Source organism: Notechis scutatus, chromosome 2 (assembly GCF_049901735.1).
Source record: "Notechis scutatus isolate UNSWTSFEM ecotype Mainland chromosome 2, rNotScu1.2, whole genome shotgun sequence".
NCBI lineage: Eukaryota > Metazoa > Chordata > Lepidosauria > Squamata > Elapidae > Notechis > Notechis scutatus.
The window spans coordinates 111218962-111231979 of NC_142010.1; the positions used below are offsets into that span (position 1 = coordinate 111218962).

At 40.1% G+C, this 13018-nt stretch overlaps 1 protein-coding gene across 1 annotated transcript in view; it reads right to left on the bottom strand.

Moving 5' to 3' along the window:
* Nucleotides 1-7344: 7344 nt before the first annotated feature.
* MYO15B (myosin XVB) overlaps nt 7345-13018 on the bottom strand; it is a 54495-nt gene continuing 48821 nt past the window's right edge. The window contains exons 37-42 of the mRNA XM_087954188.1: nt 12698-12846; nt 12099-12220; nt 11393-11523; nt 9676-9809; nt 8512-8652; nt 7345-7404 (exon numbers count right to left, since the gene is read on the bottom strand). Of these exons, the coding sequence (XP_087810314.1) occupies nt 7345-7404; nt 8512-8652; nt 9676-9809; nt 11393-11523; nt 12099-12220; nt 12698-12846 (737 nt within the window). The remainder of the gene's footprint in view (nt 7405-8511; nt 8653-9675; nt 9810-11392; nt 11524-12098; nt 12221-12697; nt 12847-13018) is intronic.

Sequence of the window (13018 nt, forward strand, 5' to 3'; positions counted from 1 at the left end):
GTTTGAGGGGGAGCCGGTCCCTTCCCGTCCAGATCTTCCCAGCCTCCAGGCACCATGTGGCTTCTTAAATCCTCCCTCTTTCCCCCACAAAAGATGAGAGGGGCCCCTCCTTTCCCTTTGCTCTATCCCACAGTTATGATTAAGCATTTACGATTATATATATATATATATATATATATATATATATATACATACATACATACATACACATATATATATATATATATATATATATATATATATATATATATATATATATATATATATATATATATATACACACACACATACATACATACATACATACATACACATATACACACACACACACACTTAATAGTATAAAAATAAAAATAAAATATTAAATTGTTCTGTCTCCCCTTCCCTTTACCCCGAAAGGTAAGGGATTATACACACACACAAACACAGACGGGCAAGCTGGCTCGAACTTTGCAGAGCAAATCCTCTGTAACTGATACCATTCTTGGCATCCCACTACATCCTGCCTACCAAGTCCGAGCTGGCAGCAATTGTAAATCAAAGTCTTACTCACACAGAGGGAAATGGGTCTTACTTCACAAAGCACAAGGCAGTTCACAAAACAATCGTTCTTTCAACATAGTCATTAATAAAGTCTAAAGTAAGTTAAACTTTGTCCCGTACAAAGTTTAAGGAAAAAGCACACCCAATTTTATCCCCTGTGGGGTGTGGCTCAGTGACTCAGCTCACTCTCTGACCCTCCCACACCTCCTACGTTGCTGCTCATGTTTCTCCCTACAACGCCGCTTGGGGTCGAGCCAAGACTACTACTCTTCACTCCCTGTCAGGGACTCCTCCGACATGCCTTCCTCCTTATTCATCTCAGGCTGTTCCTCTCGGTTGTCTGATGGAACCTGAGGCATTACCAGGGAGGAAGGCATTGCCAGGGAGGAAGGTGCTAGGGAGGAAGGCATTGCCAGTTCCTCCCCGTCATCTTCCAGGTCGTCTTCCTCTGACAGCATAGGCTCGGGAGTCAGGGCCACAACATTAAATATATTATCTTTTTTAAAAAAATTGTATTAGTGGTCCTTGGGATTTAAAAGTATGAGTTTGGTGGTCCATGAGTTCCAAAAGTTTGGCGACCCCTGTCTTAAATGACATGAATTTTCCCACTTGAAACCCTGAAGACCTACTAAATGTGCAGGTGGGCAGAATGATTTGATTATTTGTTCATATCAAATTTTTACATAGAATAAAAGGTTAATCAAAAGAAAAAAAGGAAACAAAGGAACAGAAAGAGAAAAGTACAAGAAATGAAAAAGAAATGCAACAATCAGTCTATCACAAATCTTTTCTCATTCATTGTTCTCAAGTCTCAATAAAAAGAATTCTAGTTTCTTTGCACTGTTGGTCTCTAAATCTTTGTATCAGGTGTGAATTTGTATCCAAAATTTCTTAGCATTTTCACAAGTCCACCATGATAAAATGTTCCCTCATACATTTTACATTTCTAGCACTGGTTTGAAATGCCTTTATACATTTTTTAAAATTCATCTGGTGTCATATACCAGCAACAATTCATTTTATAAAATTTTTCTCTTAAATTATGCAATGTAATAAATTACCCACCGTCTCTCCCAAGTGTTCATCTCAGTTATATCCAAATCTAATAGCCCATTTTGTCATGCAGTCTTTAATCTGTTCTTCTGTTTCAAATCTTAACAAAAGTTTATATTTTTGTTATTACCGTATTTGCCGGCGTATAAGACGACTGGGCGTATAAGACGACCCCCAACATTTCCACTCAAAATATAGAGTTTGTTATATACTCGCCGTATAAGACTACCCCTCTTCCGCACACCTTCCACATACCAAATAAAAGGTAAAAGAACATCAGATTTGATTTCAACATGTTAATTTATATTCAAATGCTTATGACATGCAGGAAAACTCACAAGGCTGTGAAAGTATGCCAAATAATAGAACATAAGTAATTTTCCGATTCAGAGCAGGTTATAGTTCATAGTTTTATAAAATGTGTGTGTGTGCCTAAATTTCAAATTACCCATTTACCATGACTTGTCATGGACAGGCAACTTTATTAAAAGAATTCTATTTCAGCTAAGCCGGAAAGACACAAATATGGCCTGCAGAAGCATAATTTTCACTCTGATATTAATTGTGGCAATGTTGCATTTTAAACTAGCCATGATTAATTATATCCAAATTTTCACACCCACACTCCCCTTCCTTTAGCTTTCTGAAAACCCCACATTTGCAGATCCCATTTTAGCAATGCATCTAAGATTTGACTTGCCAGCCACTATCATTAAATTATGCTTGCTAAAATATGAACTGAAATATGAACTGAAATATGAACTACCCTGCAAAGCTGCCCATAATGAAGATAAGTTGATCTTGATGTCAATCCTCCAGCCTTTCACTTGTCTTTTACTTGATACCACTGCCAAACCTGCTTTTCCATCGATACCAGAGTAAAAGGTGACATTGCTCCCGCAGCAAGAGAAGACAATGTGGGATGTGAGAAAGAGGAGAAATCGCAGTGAAATTAAGGAAATTAGGCGTTTGTGTTTTTTTTCCTTTCCCCCTTGGGACTGGATCTAGAAAGTTGTCATTTTAACATGATCGCTCCCCTTCTTCTCTTCCCACCCCCAACCTCTGTTTCGTCTTTAAAGAGAAAAAGACACCCATTCTGCTTTATTGTATCTGACATAGTGGGCTTTAGTTCAGAAGCTGATGTCACTCAACAGGCAAGTCCTTTCGGAAAAGCGCCAGGCCCTGCCTGGTCTTACCTAACGCTGCTTGCCAGGGATCTGGCAGGAAAGAAGGAGTTCCAGATCCTTTTTCTTTCTAGCCTCTCCACCTGCCTTTCCCGAGTCCATCCAAGGACGCGCCTGAAAACCAGGTTGATTCTGGGTAACGTCTAAGCCCCAGAGGCGGAGTCCAATCAGTCCCTTCGCCCAGCTCCACAAAAGGTGAAATCGCCAGCGAAGCAAAACAAACGGAAGGAAGAAACCGAGCAAGCCGGGTCAAGAGCTGCGCTACCTCTAGCTGAGCCTTAGCGGTAGTAGGGACCCACATCCCACCTCCGCCCCACCTCAGCGAGAGGGAGCCGGCCGGATTGCAGGGCGTAATCCCTCCTGGCAGAACTACGGGTAACCCGACGCTCAAGGCTACAACTGAATGCAAAGTCCCGCTCTGAGATCTGCAGCTAATTTACGAGGAACCCTTTGCATTCGCCAGCGCCTGCTATGACCTCAAGGAGAGGGAGAAGCGAGCCTCCTCACCAACAAGGCGAAGATATACCGATTTGCCGGCGTATAAGACGACCCCCCTTGAGGCATGTTTTCAGGGCAAAAAGTCGTCTTATACGCCGCAAACGGTACATGTTCACCATTTTACATAATTCCATTTCAAATTGCTTTTTGCTTTTCAATTCAGAGAGTCTTTTTATCCATATTAAACCTTTCTTTTAACTGTGCACATGAAAACCATTGAAAACTGTCCTTTTGCAGCTTCCATAGACAAGCAGGCTATTGCCTATTACTGAGGAACTGGCTTTCCTCTCCCTTCTGAGGTTAAGCCAGCTTCTCCCACCTCCCACCCCCTCCTTTGCAGAGAGATTCAGCTGCTGTAGTGAGGTGGTATCATTTCAGCAAATGTTCTTAAAACAATTTGACAGCTGGTGCCTTGGAAGCTTTGCATCTGCTCACAGCATTGGCTGTTCTGCTAGGATGGGCAAAGCCCTGAGCAAGTACCAGGAACTAAAAATAATGGATTCGCGGCCACTAACTCTGCGTCATTTTTTTCATGCTCTCCTGTAGGATAGTTGGATGGAAGACTTGAGTGGCTCGTGCTAGCCTATGTTTTGAAATTGGTGGCAGGGAAGACCATTAGTTAACTTTAAACTGCTTTTGAAGAAATCGAGTAAAAATTGTAATGATGTGAAGATGCCCTTGATTATCCAAGGATTAATAATATTGTTATGCATAGTTTCAGGAATGCAGATTCCTCTTGTTTGTTTGCAAAAGCATTCTGATTAAATGAAACTAGCAAACAGTAACAAAAAGATGTCAAAAGTTCAAAGTCAGATTAAGACTCTAAAAGAGATAGGGGAATATCTTTTTCTTGTGCCATATCCGTCATCGGACGTTGACGATCATGTTGGTGATCCTATTTTTATCAACAGCCGCACGAAAAAACTTAGGTGATGGTAATATGTGGAGATTTTTTAAATCATCCCACGGCAAAATTATGTTTGCATACATGTATGTGTGAGAGACACAGAGCACACTAGTTTTTTGGTCTTTTTTAAAATAACGTTTCAAGAGAAAATAAAATACAAGATAATGAAAAATGGGAGAAGGGATTCAAAAGGGAGAAAAGTAAAAAGTGGGGGGAAGGGGGGTGGAGGGATAAGCAAAATATATTTAAAAAGACTTCCAATTTTCCTCAGTACAGATACAAATATATAACTAAATAATATCTTATTATAAATTAAACATAAATTAAACATAGCATAGCCAATATCTAAGTTCAATAACATGTACAATCTACAGTCAATCTAATTATCCAATCACTAATTCAAAAATACTTATTCATATATTTATTCATTATCAAATAAAAATTTAAATATAATTTATAATTTAAAAATAAACAAAGAAAATCTTAAGATAAACAAAATATTCAATTTTAGCATCTCTCAATTCATTTTTCCAAATCCACTTTTTCATTCCCGATTTTTACCTTTGTTTCATCTCTATGCATTCTGTTATCTAATATAATCCTTTAAAAATTCCCATATTTCCTCCATTCTATTCATCCTAATCTCAATTACACATCTATCTTTACATTCTTATATAAAACACAAGTTCACCATAAACTTCATTCCTTAAATTCACCAACAATCAAAATTAATATTATACCCATTTTAGAAGTTTAATCACTATCAATTAAAAATATACCTTGATAGTGATCATTAATACATCTCTATTAATTATTTTCTCATTCAAACTCTATCAAATATATGTATGCACACCCTTATTTTCCTTTTACAGTTCTCTTATTAACTTAAAATTTATTCAAACAAAAATAATTTACTCAGCATAATCAATAAAAAGTCGTAGGCCATCTTGCTACAAATCTGTAATCGACCTTCATTATAACATGACCAAAAAAAAAGCCCTATAATCTATATGTAACATATTTTCCCTTTCCAACATATGACTCCTATCAGCATTTTCTCCAATTCCTTATCCATAATCTCCAGAGTATTGTTGAATATGCATTTTTTCTGTTTCTGATACATTTTGATCAAAATATAGTATATTTCTAGTATGAAAGTCAATAACCCTTGGACAAAATATAGTTCCCATTTGATCTATGAAATACAGTGAGTGTGGTATACATCAAGTAAAATAAAATGTTTCCTCCCCTCTTTTTCTCAAACTCCATGTAGAGGCTTCTTTCAAACTAGTTATATTCAAGTTTTCAGCTTTTAATCTTAAATCAAATGAAAATGATCATAAGAAAATTGTTCCTGTATTTTTCTTTCTTTCTGTAGACAATAATAACTTAAGATGAATTTATAAGGTGTCCTTTTATTTTAATTTCCATTTTATCTTTTATTTGTCCATCTTCCACAAGAATCATATAATTTATTATCCAGTAATTTTTGAGTTCTCTCAAACTTAGCTTCTAGGAACTAACATCTCTAAGAATTTGGTGTGATTTCTCTCCACCGTATTAAATAGCACACTCTAGTGTACAAGAGAATAATTGCAAATTATGATTTCTCAGAGAAGGGGGGTGGGATGGCAGATACAGAGAGCTATTCCAATTTACATACATTGGTAGAGCCAAACCAATCAGCAGTGAGGTAGGTGAAAATTTTAAAATCAGAAAGGAAAAGAATGCAGCTTCAAAGATCACAGATACAGATTCTTCAAATCTATATTTTAATCCTTAAAAAAGAAGCATCTTAGCCCCTCCCAAAAAAGAGTTTTAAAATCCCAAAATTTGTCTTCTTGTTCTATAAATTAATTTCAAGTCCCAGATCATTTTTTTTAATCCAAAATGACTCTGAAATATTGAAAGTCACCGAACTACAGTATAGTTCCATAATTGAGGGAAGACTCCCTTTGACTGACAGTGAGGACAATCAACCAATGGAACAGCTTGCCCTCGGAAGTTGTGGGAGCGCCATCAGTTGAGACCTTCAAGAAGAGATTGGACCGCCATTTGTCAGAAATGGTGTACGGTCTCCCGCTTGGGTGGGGGTTTGGACTAGATGACCTACAAGGTCTCTTCCAACTCTGATTATCTGATCTTGGCTTAAAAATTAATAAGTTAAATAAAGCGTGTACGAAATAGGGAGGCCAGGTCTAATGTCCATTTGTCCTGGCTACAGAAAACAGCTGTTGAACTTGGTGAAAACCTTGCCTGATCACTCACTAAGCCAGGGGTGTCAAACTCTATTTCATTGAGAGCTGCATCAAGGTTGTGTTTGACCATGGGGGGGGGCATGGCTGGGGTGGGCTTGGCCAGCTCGACATCACTCATGTTGGGGGCACCTGAGGTGACCTGTGCGGGACTGGGGGGGTCCATTGTCTCCAGTGGAGGAAGGTGAGAGCAGGGACAGCGCCAAACCCTTGTCCTCCAGAGAAGCCTTGCAGTCTGCTGGTGGCCAAATGCTAAGGTAGGACTTCCTTCCTTCTCCTTCCTTCCTTCCTTTTTCTTTTTCCTTCTTTCCTTCTCCTTTCTTCTTCCTTCCTCACTCTCTTTCCATCTTTTTCTTTGTCTTTCCTCTTTCCCTTTCTCCTTTTCTTTCCCTTTCTCCTTTCCTTTCCCTTGGATGCTCAAATGCAAAAGAGGAAACATTTCTCTTGTTTTATTTTGCTTTTAGTTTGTTTTGATAGCCCTCTGCCGGCAAAAATGGAGCTGAGGGGGCGGGAAGCACGTGCTCCCACCAAGCTCCATTTTTGCTAGCAAAGGCACTGCAGGCTGGTCCTTCACTGTTTCCAGGGTGATCCCGCAGGCCAGATCTAAGCACCTTCAATTTGACACCCCTGGGTTAGGTGACCCACCCAAAGATACTCCAGAGTAGCTATGGCATATTTGTATGGCTCGAAGTTGAGAAGCTGCTTTTGCTATCTGCAAATTGAAGGGCTGGAAGTGATGCAGGAATGATGATAGGAGAATAGTGAACGGTGGTTCAAAAGAATGACGTTTCCATAGCTCACATTGACTTGGGAGAAAGCAGTTGGCAAGTGGACACATCAAAAGATTACGGGCATTTTTCAAGTTCCAGGAAAAGATATTGCAGCCAACTTCTCCTGGTTGTCACTAAGCCTGGGAATCTGATTCCTCACCGATGATTGTAATCAAATGATATAATGTTTTAGCCTGTCAAAAGAGAAAGCAGTGTGAAATATTTGTTTGTTTTTCCTTTCAGACAGGCAGTTTCTCCTTCCAAAGCAAAGTCTCAAAATAACTCCTGTCAAACCTTCTATCTAACTCTCTTTGTGCCTGTACAAACACAGCATACAACTTTTAGGATAACATAGTGTTCTTTCTTCATAAATCATGTTTAGAGCTTTAGAGCCATAATCGATCAAATTTATTGTTTTATCAGAGAAAATAAAATATAAAACAGTAAAACAAACGGTAAAATGAAATGAAACGAACATACATTCAAACCTAGCAACTACTACAACAACAAAAAAGTGTACAAAAAAGAAGAACAAGTGGTCAATTAAATTTAACGTGATCCTATATGTTTACCCTAAGTCCATCATCTTTGGTTTGGACTAGACCACAAATCATTGAGGTAAGCAAACAAACAAAAAAAGCTATTGGTAGGCACACTATTCTCCCTTTTTCTTAAAGCTAGAATAACCCATTTCATCCAAACATATACACTGAAAGCTGATGTTGCAAACCAGGGTGTCAACCCTGAGGTCATGTTGGAGCGTCTTCAGGGCTGCCACAGCAAGGCTGGTTGAGCTCTGGGAATGGGAGCGGGGAATAGAGATAGCTGGGGACTTGATGCCAAAATAAAACATTTTCTCCTGGGAACCAAGGACGTTTTCACCAGGTGGGGGAGGCGTGGACTGAAACCAACTAGAGTTAGGACTGTGACCTGGTTGGACCAGGTGATGGACATGTGGACTGGGAGGAAAGAACTTTGATTTTAATTTGGGTGGAGAATACCTTTACGGCCTTCAGAGTCAGGTTTTCACCAAATGTGCCAATGTGACATGCCTAATAAATTTGGACTTGAGGAGCACCTTGGCTTCAGAGTTTTGATTGCATTGGATCTGTTACTTGGAACTGTGACAGGGTGGTTTGTTTGTTTTTTACAATGCAAAGCCGCAGCTGCTGCCTGCATTGATCTGTGCTCCACTATCTTTGGCTATAGCTTTGGCTATCTTTGGTTGAAAAATAGAAAAAAATGATAGTGCAGTGAACCTTCTGAATATTTCTCTAAAGAGGCGGCACAACTGATGTTACCTGTTTCAATTCAAACCAGATAGTCTTGGGATTTTCTATTGAGCCATAGTTGATTTCTATGCCTGGAAAGCCAGCAGCACTGAATGGACGTAAGGATTTCATCCGTAGTATCTGCTTCAGCGGAATGATGATCTGATTGCTCTGCACATGAGGAAAGACAGGCATGGTGGACATGGCAGAATCAGTCATCTTTTTCGTACTTTAGTATTTCACTTTCACAGGGGCAATGTTCTCAATGAAGGCCATCCTTACATGTCAATAAGAAATTTTGTGAATGATTTTTAAATGTAAATCCCAGGCATGTTAGTTGCCCAGTTCTGTATGCGTGTGGATTAAAATACACCAGTAAAGTTCCACTGGAAGGACTGAAAGTGACCAACAGCATTCAAATACCGGGAACACAGAATGCTACAGAATAGAGTTGTGTTTTGGCAATGTTGGTATGAAAGACTTGATCTAAAACTATAAGTGGTTTTCTTAGGCTTGTAAGTTGCTCCAGTTGTTACCAGCTCTGAGTGGCTAGCATACAAACAAGGTTTAAACAAGAAGCAGAGCAAACCATTACGGCAACAATACAGTATCTTCTTCACGTACCAGGCAGCATTAACGTACACTTAAAAGAGATCCTTCTTGTCAGCCAGCAAGACTGAATGAAATAGCTAAGTCAGTGATGGCTAACCTTTTTGGCACCAAGCGCCCAAAGCACATGCACGCATCCCCAAAGTATAACATGTGTGCGCCCCATGCATGTGCTCCACTGTGCCTCATGCATGCACATGCCCCCCAGCACATGCACGGCAGAGACCCGAAGACCAACCGGCCAGCAAGAAGTGCATGCATGCATGCATGGTGGAGCTGGCTGGGGTGACGGCTCACGTGCCCAGAGAGAGGGCTCTGCATGCCACCTCTGGCACATGTGCCATAGGTTCACCATCACGGAGCTAGGTTTTATTGGCTTTCAAAATCTAAGCATGGCTGGGTGCTAATCAAATTTTGTAGGGAATGTGTTTCAACAAAAGAATGAAAATATCTTCTGACAAATGCAGGCCAAGGAATGATTGGTATACTTGAAAGAGACGGGTGACAATGTCCTGACCTGAATGGTATCCTATTTATTTAAATTCCAATGTTTCATCCATTGTGATATTTCTGTTGTAGCCCTACCTGTGTTTCCTTGCTCATGACAACAATTTCCTCCTGGTTCACTCCTACAATGCAAGGTGAAGAGATATCTGGAGCACTGATCCTCTCCACAGAGAAAACATTATAGCCAAAGAGCGGCAGCTGAATCACATGTTCTGCAAGGAGAGAAACAAGATAGGAAGGAGTGTAATATGTCAGGCTCATAGGCAAAACCCACATCACAGCTGTGCATGTTTTCCAGGGCAAGTTGCCATCTGTGCTAAAGCAAGACTGTGGCTCAAAGCCAAGCCATTGAAGCTGTGGCACTTTCAAAGCTGCCCAAACCTCCAGACCCAAACACTTTGCATACCCAACAATGCTTGCAGTTGTGGTTGGACAGTTATTGCCATACGATTCCCTGCCTGCAAATCATCCCAACTGGGTAATTACAGCAGAGTTGGGAAAGGCTCTATATTTACATGAGAGCAACAGGAGAGACTGCATCTGTTTTTTTATGAGGCTAAGGAAGTTTGCATTTTGTTCTGAGGGATCACTTCTCTGCTTTTGTTAGCTCCACTAGTGTACCAAATCAATCGACTCCACAAAAGGGCCAAAATGACTTTTATCGAGATTGTAACAGAACCTTGTAAGCCTGTGATGTACCGCTTCACATGAGTCAGTTGCTAAGCATCCAAATTTTGATCCTGTGACCATGAGGATGCTGCAATGGTCATAAGTCACTTTTTTCAGTGCTGTGGTAACTTTGAATGGTCACTAAATGAATTGTTGTAAGTCAAGGACTATATGTAATGAGTGGGAGAGATTCTCCATTGAATCACAGCACTTGCAAACTGAAATCATCCTTAGGGGTCGTCTACGCATACACAGTTTTGGCAACAATATTGTTGTGGCCCACCAGCAGCTAGCAGAGCTGGCAGCAGACTCAGACAGTGAGGAGGTTGAGGAGGAACATGGGCCAGTCCTGGCGTCTGGGGAAGGCTCTGACGAAGTGCTCTGCATCGGAGGCAGAGATTAGGCCAGGGCCGACTGACAGTTATCAGCTGCCTTCAGAGTCAGGGATCAGTGGGGCAGAAGAACAGCTGGAGCCTGTTCCCAGTGTGCACATGTGCAGAGCTGCCCGGAGAAGGGAACGGTTAAGGAACAAGGGTCGACTTGGGTGTAAAAGCTCAGGTGGACGGTGAATGGCCCCTCCCATAGGGAATAAAGAGAACCGAAAGGGAAGTGGTGTTTGCAGGAGACAATTAGTTCAATTCATTAGGGTGAAGATCTGTTCCTGACTTCTTGCCAAGTAATTGCTGCCACAGCATGGCGTTTGGAAGATATCAGCCTGGCAACTCTCCAAGCCTGATGAAGGTTTGTAGTTGTGAAATGTCGTGAAAAACTGTTTTCCGGGACTTTGCTGGAGAGGAATTCACTTTAACCTATATAAAAGGGGTTTTATCGGGACGAGGAGTCTGCTTCCCTTGGGAAGCCTAGGTCAGAACAAATATACAACTTATATCCATATAGAAATAAGATGAAATAGCAATAAAGCCATGCCAAAATCTTGCCTATTGAGGATAATTATAAAATACATGTACAGTAGATATAAAATGTACATACAACTTTTCAGGAAAATAGGTATATAAAAAACATCCCCTTCAAATCCCATGCTACCCCATACAAAACATATTTCAGGTAGCAGCATAAAACCAGAACCAATTTTAAGATGTTGATCAAATGCAGCTGTTGAACTCACCAATAAAACGTATTTGTGCCTGCAGGGGCTCAAGTGGTTCTATTGTCTCCAGTTGATAAGCCATGCCAATTTCAATGATATCTGGGCTGATGTGCGTGTCTGAAACAGGGATGTAATTCTTCAGTTCCTCTCTATTTAGACAAATAGAAAATATGGACTTGACCATAAACTGAAATTAAAAAGTATTCAGAAAAATGCTAAGTGTTCGTGTGCAATTGGCAACTCTATGCGTAAATGCCGTAGTTATGGGGGAAACTGATCTGGATGGTGAATCAGGATCCTATGCAGAGGCAGGGGAGTTTAACTGGCTGCTGTTTAGAGTCACTCTGAGGGAGATGGGCAGTTTTTAAATTACACATACACATATTCTTGTCTCAGGTCCTTGTTTTTGTGTATGGCACATTGTTCATTCTATGTATGCTTTTTTGAAAATGGATTAATAGAAAGCTACCTAGGTTTTGGAAGGGAAGAGAAATTATGCAATTTGGGGTGTTGCAAGTCTGTTGAGTATGCTAACAGAGGTGTCATCATCTGTAAAGAACTGCTTTAATGGGTCATGGCAATTACTCATTTCCTTAATATTACAATTTTCTCCCTCTTTGGGGCCGTTTCCTAGACTGCATAAACAAATAAACAAATAACCTAGTCTACAACCTATTCTGAATTGATATGCCTACCTCTGTTCCAATACTGCAGAAAGACTTACCTTGTAGGGACCGACTGAGCTCCTCTGGCCCAGTGCTGAAGCAAAGCCAAGATGCCCAGCTGCTGCCCAAGTTTGCTGGTTTGCTGCAACAACAGTGTTCCTGTCATATATTTCTGCAAGACCTAGAAATAAATAAACCAGAAGAGAGTTTGCTTTGTACTTCTCCGTAGTAGATTTTTAAAGTGGGCATCATTGAAGGAACATTTGTAATTGTACAGATGTTGCAACTCCTAACATTATCCTGTGATAACAACAAAAAAGTTCAGTAAATAAATACAGCAAATTCAGCAAAGTGGGTATAGGAATTTATCATGTACTCTTAGCCAATGAGTCACCTTCCATAAGAATTATACAGCTGTCCTTTGTATCATCATTGTTCATCATCTCACATCTTCTCCAGGAATTCAAGAAGACATACATGGAGACCTATCTTAATTGTATCCTCACAACAACCCCCTGATCTACTATGGGTAGACTGTCACTGACACACATTCAATCCCATTGCGTTTTTATGGCCAAGATGTTGTCCAGGCCTTAACCATAATCTCATACCAGCTCTTCATAGTCTTACTAAGAGTCCAAGACTGTTCCTTTCATACCTGGTTATAATGAATGTTGATGTAGATCTCATTATCGAAGTGCAAAGGAATCTTCCAAGTGATCCTACAGAAATGTAGTTCTATTGAACTTTCTTCTAACAAATAGTCGAGGACATATTCCTCCTGGTGCAAAGGCCTTATCATCTTGCCTGCATAGGATAAAGAACCATGGTCATGCCATCCCCATCCAAAGCACTGAGCTCAAAGGCAAATATTTTAAGGTCAACCTATTTCCTCAAATGTAAGGCAACCTTATCCCCTTTACTATACTATATGGTAACTTTACAATCTTCAAGCTGATAGCAAAATGTAGCAAATATG